This window comes from Penicillium verhagenii (assembly GCF_028828195.1).
Source record: "Penicillium verhagenii strain IBT 33310 chromosome Unknown utg000006l_segment0_segment0, whole genome shotgun sequence".
NCBI lineage: Eukaryota > Fungi > Ascomycota > Eurotiomycetes > Eurotiales > Aspergillaceae > Penicillium > Penicillium verhagenii.
This window is the reverse complement of record NW_026643170.1, coordinates 1479040-1493654: the sequence shown is the minus strand read 5'-3', so window position 1 is coordinate 1493654 and position 14615 is coordinate 1479040. Positions and strand designations below refer to the sequence as shown.

The 14615-nt window shown below is 50.2% G+C and overlaps 4 protein-coding genes across 4 annotated transcripts; 3 read left to right on the top strand and 1 right to left on the bottom strand.

Annotated features, from left to right (window-relative positions):
• Positions 1–2180: 2180 nt before the first annotated feature.
• On the top strand, positions 2181–3853 carry N7466_005965 (TMEM165/GDT1 family protein; the record flags this gene model as incomplete). The annotated part of the gene is made up of 3 exons (XM_057165362.1): positions 2181–2780; positions 2840–3725; positions 3786–3853. 3 exons carry the CDS (start codon positions 2181–2183, stop codon positions 3851–3853), a joined length of 1554 nt encoding a protein of 517 aa, XP_057020961.1.
• An 835-nt stretch (positions 3854–4688) lies between these two features.
• N7466_005964 (uncharacterized protein) lies at positions 4689–8194 on the top strand (the record flags this gene model as incomplete). The annotated part of the gene is made up of 3 exons (XM_057165361.1): positions 4689–4830; positions 5137–8065; positions 8122–8194. 3 exons carry the CDS (start codon positions 4689–4691, stop codon positions 8192–8194), a joined length of 3144 nt encoding a protein of 1047 aa, XP_057020960.1.
• A 960-nt stretch (positions 8195–9154) lies between these two features.
• Positions 9155–9877, bottom strand: N7466_005963 (WSC domain-containing protein; the record flags this gene model as incomplete). The annotated part of the gene is made up of 2 exons (XM_057165360.1): positions 9155–9501; positions 9595–9877. 2 exons carry the CDS (start codon positions 9875–9877, stop codon positions 9155–9157), a joined length of 630 nt encoding a protein of 209 aa, XP_057020959.1.
• Positions 9878–11469: 1592 nt separating this feature from the next.
• On the top strand, positions 11470–13354 carry cps1 (Gly-Xaa carboxypeptidase; the record flags this gene model as incomplete). Its single annotated transcript, XM_057165359.1, has 3 exons — positions 11470–11813; positions 11909–13245; positions 13311–13354. The coding sequence occupies 3 exons, from the start codon at positions 11470–11472 to the stop codon at positions 13352–13354; spliced, it is 1725 nt and encodes a 574-aa protein (XP_057020958.1).
• Between the last annotated feature and the right edge of the window lie 1261 nt (positions 13355–14615).

The following is a 14615-nucleotide window of genomic DNA, read 5'->3' as shown; positions in this document are numbered from 1 at the left end:
GGCACCTGGGTGAGATGCAGTCGCTTGCGACGAGTATTTCTGGTATATGTGAGAATGGCGCACAGCACTTGAGAGTTCTTTGGCTCCAAAGCAGCAATTTATTGTCGCAAATACATTGACGAATTTAGTACTTTCATGATCACCGATTACGATATAGTTTACCGAGGGCCATTGGATGCGCTTTCCTCGATTAGTCAAATTGATTTCGTTCCGATGCATAAACCCGACTCCAGCGTACTATATTATGAGGAGGGTTGTTTCCGCCGGCTTTAGCTGTTTACGCAAATGATCATGCACTTTATCAGTGAAGGTTCATCCAGGCGATGTGTCATGTTTTTCACACCCTTTCCACTTGATGGTGCCATGTCCGCCCACTAGGAGGACGTCCAAATCGTTCCACAGGCTCTCCGTTGACTCAGACCAGCCGGCTTTGTCGGGAATGGTCGGGAGATATTGGCGTTTCATCGTGAAGAAGAATTGCGGTCCATTGTAGGTGGCTCCTCTGGTATGGTTCAGTCTGGAAATCAACGCTTGATCACATTATTCCACAATTCACCTTGGGAGTAGTGAGAGCATGACTTAGTCGTTCTAGTTCCACATTGTACGGTCTTTTTTTCTTGTGCAGCGTTAGCGGAACGAAATTGGTGCGAGCAATCGATTGTGCGAGGGATAAGCGAGTGATAAGTGCAAGCGAGTGATAAGTGCGAGTTTAAGGTGAGTGATAAGTGCGAGTGATAAGGGCGAGTGATCAGCGCGAGTGATCAGCGCGAGGTATACATAAGGGCGAGGTATAAGGGCGAGTGATCAGCGCGAGTGATTAGTGCGAGGGATCAGGGCGAGTGATACATATGAGTAGTAGGTGCCAGTAATGTGTGTGCAATCATTACAACATTGAAATAGTCGACAATTACAGCACTTGAGACCAAGAGTCATTTTGTGGCCACGTGCATCTACTAGTAGGCCTGTAGTATAAAGGGGCCGTTTTAGTACATACTACTAGTATAGATGAGCGAGGTCTTCTAGCCTGGAAGGAGTATATTGAGGTAGCATAGTATCAAGCATATTCGATAGAGGAATCGTCAGAGGAGCAGGACGGGCAGATATAGGAGCTTATAAATACACGGGGGTGCTCCAGGCTCTCGTGCAATATTACACAGTCAACTGGTTGATATTAGGAGAAATTCGCGCAGGGCCGTGTACAGATGGCGAGTATACTAGTACATGCGATGGGCGTGAGCCCGATTGGGTTCAGCAAGAGGCGGCCATGGACATCATAATTAACAATGCACCACACGCACATGCAGGATTCGTCCAACACCCATTCCCAGGTGTGGAGTTCCCGTCAACAGTCCGCAGTACGCCAAGTGCAGAGATCTGGAGTCACCACCGCCACCGTTCCATCATTCAGGCATACGCCAGTGATCCGGTGAGTTTTGTGTCCCAAGTGGAGCATTCCCAAAATATCCAATTGCAGATCTTCCGAATCAATTGATGTTGAATATTGATCGACTACCCAGGTTAGTACTAGCACTTGAGGTAAGTATCTTGTGCAGCGTTCAGCCTCAGAAGGCTGGTACATAATATGTAGACGTATATAAAATCATAAACCCCCTGAGTTCGGTCCCACAAACTCGATTTTGGTGAAACGCTCACGTTTTTACCATCAATTAATCGATGCACTTGAAGCCAGAGCAATGACTGCATAGCAATCATTTGGAAGCAAGGGTATTAGATGCATTGGATTTTATACAACCCGTTCACCAAAGGCCTAGAATTGGCATAGGAGATGGACTCTGTAAATAGAAACGCGACGACCGAATCAGATCGCAGTCAATATCATCTCCGCTTCCGGGTGGGGAGTCACGTGGATCCACCCCCTTTGCAGAAAGAAGCAACAGAACAACATCTCCGTTGTCTAATTTCCCTCGCTGCACTTGTGGTCTTTCTTCGACAGATTTGGTCTCAGCATCCCCCTTATCACAGGCCTGTCTGTTGTCGTTTTACCCCAACATCTCAACTCGTCTTGACCGCGTCCTACGAGACACCGTGTCTCTTGGCGTCTTCGTACCGTATCCACAAACATATTGCCTCCGACCAATTCAAGCTCCTCGCCCTTGATCACAACTTTCCGCGACCGAAAGAACCATCACTCCTTTCTGCGGTAACTCCCGCCATCCACAATGAAGATCCAGTCTCCGCCATTACTCCTTCTGCTGCTTCCCGCGCTGTCAACGGCCGCGACCACCACCAACTCGATCAGTGAGCCATCTGCCTCGCGTGGAGCCTCGATCCTTGATCCACGATTCATCGATGCAGACTCGCTTGCATCTACAAATGCCATTCACGGATCGCCGGACATCCCTGTGGATGGGAAGGATGGTCGACCTCACGCCGGTCCGTGGGTAGAGACCGGAGCGGAAAGAGACCGCAAGAGCAGCAAAAGCGGCGATGATATTGACCTGGTTTCAACAAAATTCGACACCAAGATCCCATCGTCTGATCACCTCAGTACAGAGGAAGGGGCAGTGATCCCACATTCCAATGGTGGCGTGATGGACGACCCGCACCGCACAGGTCCTCAAGAAGGCACACGTGGTACAGAGGGAGGAATATCGGAGAAGGGCAAGGACAATCTTTACAATGCTGCAAAGACCCCTGACAGCCCCAAGGAGGCGCTGCCATTGCCACATAGCGAGAAGCAGAAGTTGCCCTCGGACAGCGAGGATGCTACAGGAAGTGGCCGCTCTGCGGATGGCGCTGGGACGCTCGGCATGCTGGAGGTAAGACTTGTTTAATTCTCCGTGGAAATGATAACGCTCGGTACTGACGCGTTCTATAGAAACCCGCCGACCTGCCCGATAAGCCCCATGACATCCCCCATCCCAAATCCCCCTCCCAAGCGAAGGACGATCCTCTTTCGATCCAACATGACTCAACCGGTTCATTGAACAAGGGTTCGGGTGTTCCTGAGGAGAGGGATAGTCTCCACTCTCTGCTGTTTGCCTTTACCATGATTCTTGTGTCTGAGATTGGAGACAAGACCTTCCTCGTTGCTGCACTCATGGCAATGCGCCATCCTCGTCTCGTGGTCTTCTCGTCGGCATTCTGTGCCTTGGCTACCATGACCGTTCTCTCTGCCGTGCTCGGTCATGCCGTTCCTACCCTGATTCCCAAGACCCTCACCAAGTTCATGGCTGGATTCCTGTTCCTGATTTTCGGTGCAAAGATGTTGAAGGAAGGCCGCGAGATGGACCCAGATGAGGGTGTTGGCGAGGAGATGCGCGAGGTCGAAATGGAGCTTGAAGAGAAGGAGCAGGAACAAATGCGCCTCGGTCGCCGTCGTTCATCGGTCACTCCTCACAACTTGGAGGCTGGTCGTGCTCCCAAATCTCGTGGCTCCCGGAACCGTCTGCCCTCGCCTCCGGAGAGCATTTCCTCATCTTCCTCGCGTGGCTCATCCCCTCGCCCCAACCGTCGCTGGAACGACTTGACGGTCGGAGTGAGTAACCTTTTCTCTCTTCTTCTGAGCCCAGCATGGGTTCAGACCTTTGTCATGACTTTCCTTGGTGAATGGGGTGACCGCAGCCAGATTGCCACTATTGCAATGGCTGCCGGTCAGGACTACTGGTGGGTAACTATTGGAGCGACTGCCGGCCATGGAATCTGCACTGCTGCCGCCGTCATTGGTGGTCGTGCGATCGCTGGCAAAGTCAGCATGCGCGTTGGTATGTTTCCCTCCTGAATCCGATATTTGGTTTTTTCTCGGCAGCTAACGAATTCTACAGTGACTTTGGGTGGTGCTGCTGCTTTCCTTGTCTTCGGCGTGATCTATCTCATAGAGGCGCTCTACTGACGGGGTTGCATGAATGTAAGATATGCTTCTCATCTTTCTTCCTTGCGTGGTTTGGGCGGTGCATCTTGTTGTAAAAGTTGGAAAGGTTTGTCAAATACTTCTTAATGATATAATATCGTGCCTGGTCCACGTAATGACCAGACTTGTTGTTTAAACAGAACGACCCCAGCAATTCATGCCTCTGGCAGCACACATGTGCATAATACATAATACATACTAGTCAGTACCACATCTAGTTATCCATCCATCATGTGATTAGTCATTTTGTTATGTAGTTAGTTATGCAGTCCTATGTATTCAAGGGGGATTGGCTGTAAACGGTTAGTTGTGGCGGCTTTTAAGCGAAATGTAAGCGAGTCCAAGCGTATACACGTAATTTTCATTCAATAACATCAATTGCCTTATTAAATGTGGAGAAATTGGCTTTTTGTTAAATACCCAGGAAAAATTACCAAAACTCAAATCCGGCTGGGCTTGGCGTGAAAGTTCAGCACAACCAATCAGAGCTCTGGATTTCGATTAGGGTCTTTAGGGTGCTTGCCGGGTGTTTAGGGTGTATGTCCCAATTCGGTAACTTGATGAGTCAGCTGTATTTTTCCTAAGATGGAGTGAACGTTACCCTATTCTCCTGGTTAAGTCACACTTTCCTCACTTGATAACTTCTCTCACTGCCCTCCTTCGCGTCAAATGTCTTCCAGGTATCTCTCGAAGACTTTGGCTTTTTCCCCCTGATATTCGTTCCTCCTTCGACCTGAATCTGACACTATTCGGCCCGATCTGCTCAAGCCAAAACAAGCCGACGCGTGATACCGAACCAGACTCCACACCGCCCAGTATGATGACACACTCGGCGGGGCCCACGCCCACGCCAGTTCGTCGAGTCACCCGTAGTCAGAGCCGGAACAGGGATCTTGGTTATTCGAAAGGTGCTTCAAAGGGATCCAGTAATCTTGCTGTGAGCAAGGGCGTTACCGATCGTGAGTTTTTCTTTTTTCCCTCTTTGAGTGTCGTTTGATCTTGCACGCACGCCAAATTAGGCGCCCTTCTACATTGCACCCCGTCTGCGTGAGGAAGTATAAGGCTTGTTTCCATATGTTCTCCCCATGTTCTTGCCGTTTGTCGATGGTGCCACATTCCCCTTCGGTCTCAAGGTGGATTCGTTCGCGCTCTTCTTCTACCTTGTTCCGTATTGTTTTTTTTTTTTTTTTTTTTTTTTTAAAAAAAAGTGACCTCTTTGTATTTCATTGAATGGACCAGTGAATAACACCGACTGGCATGTATAGGTTTGACTGCGGTCCCCGAAGAAAGAACGCCATTATCTTCAACACAACATTCTTTTTTGGCATCTTCGGTGATAACCGGTAGTACGCCAAGCACTCCAGGAAATGCAGAAGGCCACAGTAATATCTCGGGAACCACGTTCCTGAATCAAGATTACGCTGATTCGGACGATGAGGCCTCACAAGACCCCATCCTGATGCTTGATGAGCTTCCCGACCTCCAGCATGCAGCGTCTCGCCTAACTAATTTACTTGTCTCCAACCACTCTGACCCGATTGGACTCGTGAACGCAGCAAAACGGATGCGCATTGCCGGTCTGGCAAGCAAAGACAACCGACGGCTGAGATCACAATGCAGAAAACTTGTGGAGAGGATGACGCAATATGGTACGCAGTCTTTCATCGATGTCGGCTACATTAAGGGTATGATTCCATCTATCTCTGCTAGTGTGGATGACCAACCTTGGAGTCCGTTGCCGGCGCTTCACAGCGCAAACTGTGCTCGGTTGGCTTTCGAGGTTCTACTCTCAGCCGGTGATTCGGAATCCGCGAAACAGATGGTTGAAAGTCTCAATAGTCACTTCCCTGCTCCGTTCTTGAATCAGTTGACCAATGGTCGGGAGTCAAACCTGGTTGGGTCGAGTGCGGCTGAAAAAGCCACATGGGAGCTTGCCCTTGAAATCCGCACTCAACACTTTATCATGGAATTTGGGCGACGCCAGAATGAGAAGGATTTCGACCCAGCACTCCTGCTCCGTTCGATCTTCTACAATGAATCAAATCACGAGGGCGCTGAGTTGGATTCCCGCTGGCTTCGAGGCTTTTCTCTGGCAACGGCCTTCAAAGATGAGAATGAATGCCTCCCAGATCGTTATCATGATGCTGTTCTTGATCGTATTGGAGAACTGGAACTCGATTTCTTTGATGATGATGGTGCTCCCAACGCGAAAGGTCTTCGGGCTGCTTTTTCCTGGCAGCGGTTTACCGTGCGGACGGCGCGTTTCTTGCACATCCGTGATAAAGAAATCCGACGCGACCTGAAAGCGCAGGCAGACTTTGATGATGTTCATGATATCCTCGAAACAAAACTGAAGGCTGGCGAGGCCGCTGCTGATGACACGCCTGCGCAGCCAGAGGATATCTCCACCGCCGATGAATCGTCTTTACATTCCTCGGTACAGGACAATCTGAACCCCATAAATCAAATGAAGCAGCCGAGAGGAAGGGACTCGAGTGTTCCCGAGACTGATGAGTCTTTGTTGGAAAGTCCGACACAAGAATCCGGGGAACAACCGCCGCTTCAGGGAAATTTGAAACGCGTTTCGCCAGTCGTGGGATCAACAACACGCGACAATCAGAACTTGCAAAGAACTCAGCGCGTCCGGGAAACTTCTCCATCAGAGCAACAAAGATCTTTCGCAACTGAAACCACGCTCAACAACTCACCTCCCAAAAATATCCCTCCCCCTCCCTCTCATCATTATCCCCCTCCTTCCCCTGCTTCCCCTGCTTCCCCTGCTGCACCCCCTGCTCCCCCGGTCAACCTGGTCAACCAAAGTGAAAAGATGGCGGATTCTCGAAAAAATCGAAGGATGTCCGGTAAAAAGTTTCTCACTAAGGGCAATGCCGACATTTTGAAACGTCTGAGCAGTAACCCATCAGCTCGGCCTGAGCGACCTGCAGTCGCCGCGTCTGCCACAAATGAAGAAAGCACTGCAGACCCAGGACACAATGACAATTTCTTGGCTCACGATGACACGATGGATCACTTTGAGTTTACCGAGGGGCTGGACGAATCAACCACTCCTCCTGGTTCTGCCCGAACACGGAATGTGAGCCATCCTCCAGCGTTTAGTTCTCCCGGACCAAGTGGACTTCGAGCGCCACCCTTGACAGTCGAACCCATTGGAGGAAGTCCATCAGTTCCACAAGCTGGACAAGAGCCGCGCGCGCGAACACCTCAACGGACCTTCATTGATCGCCAGACAACAGCTAGAAGGGTCTCGCCTATTGACAGTCGAGCGGATAGCCAGAGCGCAGAGCGTCGACCACGACCTCAGCTTAAAGATTTGCTCTCGCAAGCTTCCCGAAAGCGTCCCCTCCCAGAATCTGATGACGATTCCAGTGTGTTTGAGGTGGACGAACGCTCCCCCGATGTGAATGTGAAACGAGCAGCCAAGCCACTGCGCAAGCGACATGCCCCCGAACGGCCGGAACACAGCGCTGTCGGTACTGCCAATGAAGCAGATAACCAACCAGGCTTAACCACTACTCGGGAATCGTCCTCCACCCCAGCTCACCGTCCTTCAATGGCTACCCTTCAACGCTCGACGGATGAAATTCCTGCAGCGGTGTCTGCATGGGAGGCTCGAAACACTCCTGCTCTACAAACAAGTACGAATCAACCCATGACCATCGTGCGTGATTCCTCGACGGATGAAATTCCTGTAGTGGTGTCTGAATGGGAGGCTCGAAATACGCGGCAAATAACTCCGGTTGAATCCCCTAGGAGAGTGCGTTTCACAGGGTCCTGGGGATCCTCAGAGGTCCCTGTGCTCGACTTAAACCGTCCTCGGGAAGCACCCGCCGCTTCAGCTCGTCTTCAGACTGCCCTACAAACAAGAACGAATCAACCCATGAACAACGTGCGTGATTCCTTGAATTCCACCTCGCCTGCAGCGGTGTCTGGATGGGAGGCACGAAATACCCGGCAACATGGGACAGTACCTCCTGGTGAGAAAGGCAGGTGGTGCCAGGCGGAAGATGAGCGCCTATGCAAGCTCATGAAACGATGGGGGACAGCGTGGGCCACCATTATCTTGGAGGACAAGCTATGTCCTGAAAATCTGGGTGGACCTATCCTCGCCATTAGGAATCGGGACGAGGTAAATTGCAAGGATCGTGCACGTCTCCTGAAGCAAAAGTTTGCACGGTAAGTTTTTCGCTTCACTGGAAGTTTCTGTTCAAAGCTAACGATCGATATTACAGCGGCGGTCCAGAAAATGTACCTGACTATCTCAGGGGGGCTACGAAGCCATCGAAGCCCAGAGGCAAGCAGTAAATGCTGCTGACTCGTATATCACTGGCAATTTTTTCTTCTGGTGAAGATGGGCCCTCTTGACCATGGTTTGCTTTTTGTTTTTGTTCTCTTTTATTCTTATACCCATTATTCTTATCTCATTTTATTCTTATTCCACAAAAATTCAACCAAATAAAGCAAAAAAAGGCCTTATTCTTATTTCACTTTACTCTTATTTCACACTTTGTTCTTACTTCACCTTTTTCTTCGTTCTGCCTGGTCCTGTATCCATTTCTGTGTCATTTTCTTCCTGTTTGCTTTTGTGCACGATACCCATCAGTTAAGTACCATCAATTTAAAGATGCATGTTTCACTTTTCGCTGTTTCTTGCTTTGCGGTTCGCTGTAAAAGTTTTGCTTATGGTCACTCTTCAAACTTGGTTAGAGAGGTCTTGAAATTTGCTTTTCGCATTTTCTTTCTTTGCAGTTGGCTATAAAAGATTTGCTCATGACCACTGTTCAGGCTCAGATGGATTCAGAGGTCTTAATATTTGCTTTTCCCATTTCTCAATTTCTGGACTAGTGCAATTCACACTTGCTTACGTCTACTACAACGTACAGGTCCACAACAATTCGGGCCCATTTGCCAGAAAAATAATGACCAAAGGATATCGAAGTCCATTCGGAAAACTAATTCTAATCCAAGGATCCCATCCAGAATCCGAAATGAATGTACGGAGTATCAAGCCCAAGGGAAGTCAGTCCCAGCACTTGAGCACATCAAGCCCAAAGACATACCGTATGTCCACAATCCCAAACGTAACTGAACCAAGCCAAATGAAACCAGAACCCGCCCGCGAGTCCAGTCTCACAAGTATAACACTATCACCAATTAAACCCACCCCGTCCCATCGGTAGGAGGTACAGGACTTTTTTGTAATATGTAGCAAAGTATACAAGAACGATGAAACCACTCAGATGATCCAAGCTAGACGCGCTCAGCTTATAGCAGCAAGCTCAAGGCTGCGAAAAACGCGCCAACGAGGGAGCCCGTGCACAGAGTATCAGCCGCATTGGGTGTCGCAGAGGGGGTAGTGGAGGAAGTAGTTGCAGCAGTAATAGCGGCCGCAGCGGCATTAGACTTCGCGGCGGAGGGAAGGGCAGTGATGCCAGCTTTGGTTCCCATGGAGGAGGGAGCAGTCAAGATATTTGTCGGGATGGCAGAGGGGTTCACAGTTGGGGCTACGATGTTGCGGCCCGTTCTGGCAGGGACAGCGTTGTTGGAGACCGAGTTGGAGCTTCCGTGGTAGTCGCCCGTAGTTAGAACGGTGTAGACATTGATGCCGCCGCCTGGGTAGTAGATTCGGTATTAGCATTGAGTGAATTTGGGCAGGGCAGTGGGGGGGTATAAAGAATCAAGCTGCAGACATCGCCAGTACTTACAGTTATCCTCGGGCCAGCCGGCGCAGTACTGGTCACATTTATCGTCGTCGACCTTAGCGGAGGACAGCGGGGTGGAATTGCTACAGCCGCATGTGATGCCATCCTTCAGAGCCGCAATGTGGAAGCCAGCTTCGGTGCATTGGTCGATGCAGAACTCATGGGACTGGAATGTGTACTGTTTGACGTCTTTCAGGTCGGGGACAGCGGAGAAGCAGCCAAGGGAGCTGGAGGCAGCCACAAGCGGGATGAGGGCGAGAGAAGCGAGGAAGGACTGCGTGTGCATTATTGCAGTGGTTGAAACGGGAAATAATTCGAGAATAAGAAAAGTTATGAAGGAGAGTGTATGTGTGTGGCGGCGTATAAGGAAAGTTATGTCAAAGCAAATGTATGTGGAATGTTTGGCTGAAACGAGGGCTGAAACGAGAGCAGAGCAGTATGGAACGACCAGCGAAACGATACAGAGAGAGTGAAGAATTGGAGTAGACGGAGAAAGAGAGAGAGAGAGAGAGAGAGAGAGATAAATATGAAACAGAAATAAAAACAGAAGCAGAAAAGAAGAAGAAGAAGAAGAAGCTCTACCAAGCCGCTAATGTCTCATTAAAAAGGGTCTGACACCTCCAAGGCCTGCGGACCCCGAGTTTTCTACCTGTAGGAACCCGTGGATCCATTCTTTTGTGGAGGATGAAACGGGGACGAGGACGTGAAGCATGAACGATCTGTCTTGAAACACCAGAGCGGAGGAGACTATTGAACTCTGAGCGGCGTCTTATTGGCGCAGGGCGCAGATCACCGTGATCGTCGCGCCCCAAAGTGGCAGCGTCACTTCGCTTGACGAACGAGTCAAGCGAAAGGGACCAGTGGAGGACTCGCTGAGGACTCACGAGTGGTTTGCCACATTTCTACTCCATAGTTCGGATCCATTTGGAGCCCCATCTGTTGTGGGGATTTTGTAATATTTGTGAGCATCTGTGTGCATTTTTGAGGCGCGTCCCCCTTTCACCCCTTTATAGGGATCAGCTGTGGGTGGAGGGTCAGTGACGTTGGAAGGGAAGAGGGAGAGAAAAGGCAGAGCGTATCTCTGTCAGCGTTAGCATTGGCATAAAATATTGCGATATCACGGAGTGTGGACTCGTGGTCGCGTGTGGTCCATCTTGCTTCATCGCTAGCTTTGTTTGGCTTACAGTACTAGTATTGTCCCGAGCTTATTTTCCACATGCCCACTAGCAGTCATCACATAGATCCCGGGAAGGCCCCTATTTCCACGCACTGGGCTTGTGGTTTAGTGGTATAATACTCCCTTAGCATGGGAGTGGTCCGGGGTTCGATTCCCCGCGAGTCCATTTTTTTGGTTTTTTTTCCTCCATGATAAATGGCAAGAGGCAGAATATAACTCTATACTGATTTCATTTTATTTCCTCATCGGAAGGGAAGACTTCAAGTCTGTACAATTGGGTCGTTAGGGCAATGGTAAAACCTCTTGATGCCACGACCTTATCGCGTTTGGCTTGTTTGCCTTTTCTCGGCTCCACCCGAGAACTCAGGCACCGAACCATTGGTTGGATCTGGGTCTCAGGGACAAAGGTAAGCGTCACCTGTACTAAATTCCTATTTCCACTTGGCTCACTTATCCCAGACCAATTCTATGAAATATGATCTATCTTCTCTACAATTAAACTCTTCCATTGCCGATGAAGTCGGCAAAGGCCCTCCAGATAACTACCAAATGGGGGAAAAGCGGGAAAAGCGGCATCATCCGCTCTCCGACTGAGGGGAAGATAAGATAGCGACCATGGCGCAATTGCATATAAAACATTCGCACTTCCAGCTCCAGAACGAGTCTCGACTCTCGAGTCTTTTGCATATATCAATCGCAAAATGAAGGCCATCACCCTTCTCGGCTTGGCATCTTTGCCATCCGCTCTCGCCTTGAACATCCCATCCCAACAAGTCATCTTGCCCGAACAGTCGCAAAATGCGGTGAAATCTGCTGCCCGCGAGACTTGTCCCCAGGCACAGAAGGTGTCTGTCCCGAATGACGGTCTGCATCCCGCATCCATCTTCTTAGAGGATGCTGCTTTCCGCGCCCGTCAGGCGGACAGACTCTCGCGGGCCGTGCAGATTCCCACGACAGTCGGGGACTTTGCTACGGATCCGTACGACGAGGCCTTTGAGCCTGTTGTCAAGTTCCAAAAGTTGCTGCAGGACTTGTTCCCCCTGGTGTGAGTATAATCCGACATGATGAAAATCGATACCATGGTCTTTACATAGAGATTGAGGGGTGCGAATTGATACTCAACTAACACAAACAAACCAGTCACTCCTTTGCCGAAGTCGACCACATCAACCGCCTCGGTCTAGTCTTCACCTTCCAAGGCACAGACACCACCCGCAAACCAATCCTCTTCATGGCCCACCAAGACGTAGTCCCAATCGACGACCCCTCCGACTGGACCCACCCACCATTCGAGGGCTACTTCGACGGCGAATGGATCTGGGGCCGCGGCTCCAGCGACTGCAAGAACGTCCTAATCGGCCTAATGTCCACGCTGGAGGACCTTCTCTCCCAAAACTGGCAGCCCGAGCGCACAATCCTCTTCGCATTCGGCTACGACGAAGAATCCCACGGCTGGCTGGGCGCCGGCTCCATCGCCCCAGTCCTGGAAGAAAAATACGGCAAGGACAGCTTCGAGTTCATCCTCGACGAAGGCGGCATGGGCCTCCAAAGCCTCGGCTCCGCAACAGACGCAGGCGAGGTCCTCTACGCCCTGCCCGGCGTCGGCGAGAAAGGCAGCCTGGACCTGGTCATGGAACTCGCTGTCCCGGGCGGCCATAGCTCCGTTCCCCCAGCTCACACCGGCATCGGCATCATGGCCGAGATCCTGTACGAGCTCGAGCGTCAGGATCTGTTCACGGCTTGGCTGGACGAGTCGCACCCCTCTTTCGCCATGTTGGCCTGCCAGGCGCGCTACTCGCCCGAGCACGTCGAGTCCTGGCTCTCGTCTAAGCTGGAAGCTGGCGATGCGGCCGCGCTGGCTGAGTCCGTCGCGCAGTCCCGTGGCCCCGCAGTCCGGTATACGCTCCAGACCTCGCAGGCTGCGGACTTGATCCACGGCGGCGTCAAGACTAATGCGTTGCCTGAGAAGATCTCGGCTGTAGTCAATTACCGTGTTGCGCTGCACCAGACGCCTGATTTGGTTCGTGAGCGTGCTGTCCGCATCATTACCCCCATTGCTGCGAAGCACAATATTTCGCTGTCGGTGGATTTCCCCGGTGTGGCTACTATGCCTGATGTTGTTGCTGGTGATCGTACGCTATCTCTCTCGCCGCTCAGCGATCCCTTGGAGCCGGCGCCGATTTCGCCGACTGATCCGCTCACCTCGGAGACTTGGGCGCGGTTCGCTGGTGTGGCGCGGAGTGTCTTTGAGTCTCACCCTAATCCTCTTCTGAAGTCTGAGGGTAAGGGGTCCAACCCGACTGTTGTTGTCAGTGGTGATATTATGACTGGAAATACCGATACGCGCTTCTACTGGTCTCTTTCGGAGAATATCTACCGTTGGAGTCCGTCGCGTGCGGGTGGTTCGGCAAATATTCATACTGTTGATGAGCGGATGCATTTGGATGCCCATTTGGAGGGCATCATGCTTTACTACGGTATGTTTCGAGATCTTAAAGCCCTGCTTGCTGTATTTTTTTTTTGCTAACGGTTCTCGATTTAGATCTGATTCGCTCATTCGATGGATGGGTCGATGGCTCGGAGTAAAGAGTCTTGTAGTATGACGCCGTAGAGTCATTTTCTGCATACTAAGCATATGTACATTCTGGGGTTACGATGTCTGTTGACGATCTGACGAAGACATGTAGTGAAACGTAGGTGGTAGGTAGATGATGGAATAAAAGAGAATGTACATCCATGGATACATACGCTGTCTCGCTTGATGCAGTATTTGAGGACAGCAGCAAGACTTGAAGGATAACACGTAACAGTGAAAGGCAGGAATGAATTATACTCGTAGTAAATGCACCCAGTCTATATACCAGGTACTTAGTTTGTATCCACTCAATCTTCCTATGATGATGATGATATTGTTTAACGTCGTCAAGACGAGAGCAATGGCTCTCAGTCTAATAGCGTCTCATGTAGACGTGCTATGCCAAGGTAATTACATTACATGATACCCATATAGAATCCTCAGAAAGCAACTCTTGCTTGTGCGCACGGCTTAAGCCTCCAGCTGGTCCTTGCCCCGACTTGTGGGCTCGCGACTCTGTAATCTTCCATTGAGCACCCGGTGCTCGTTCCTTCTTCAGGTCATCCAGTACCATTTTTCCTCCTCCGACTCGTAGGATTCTTGGCACAATTTCTTTTTCCTGGGGCACTAGGCCCCTTCACCCGAAGGTTGATTGTATCTGCCCGAAGGCATTAAACTAGGCAAGTACCCGAGGGCAGCGAATATTTTGATAAAAAAAAATTGATCAGACTGGGGCTCGATCCCAGGACCTTATCGGTGTTAACGATACGTGATAACCAACTACACCATCCGACCAACTGATGAACCCCGCTTTCCTATCAAACGATATGATCTTTAACTCCAACCAGTTGACTATTCACATTTTTCCTAAAAAGGGACTGCTAACGTTGGAGAAAAATACACCGTTGAACCTTGGAAATTTAACCAAATTACCGTCAGTTACAGTTTTGGCTTAGTAATCTTCCAAAAGGAAACATGTTAAATTACCAAAAACAAAACAGTCGACATATACCTTATCCAGCCTTTCATGCATAAAAAAGAGAGCTTGAATCTGGAGCTGTACCTTTAATCATGTCAAGCGTCAGCTGTCGGGGCTATGCTGTGCATGCAATGCAAGTCCATAAACCAGGCAACACAGCCCCATTGCCCAGAAATACGCGAAATCGTGCCAGAGCTGCAGTACATGACTCGCGGGAACCAAATTTACGGCCCCAAATCGAGTCCAAGTTTCTTCGTACGGGAATCTGGAGTGTAGCGGTGAAGCTGTGGCTG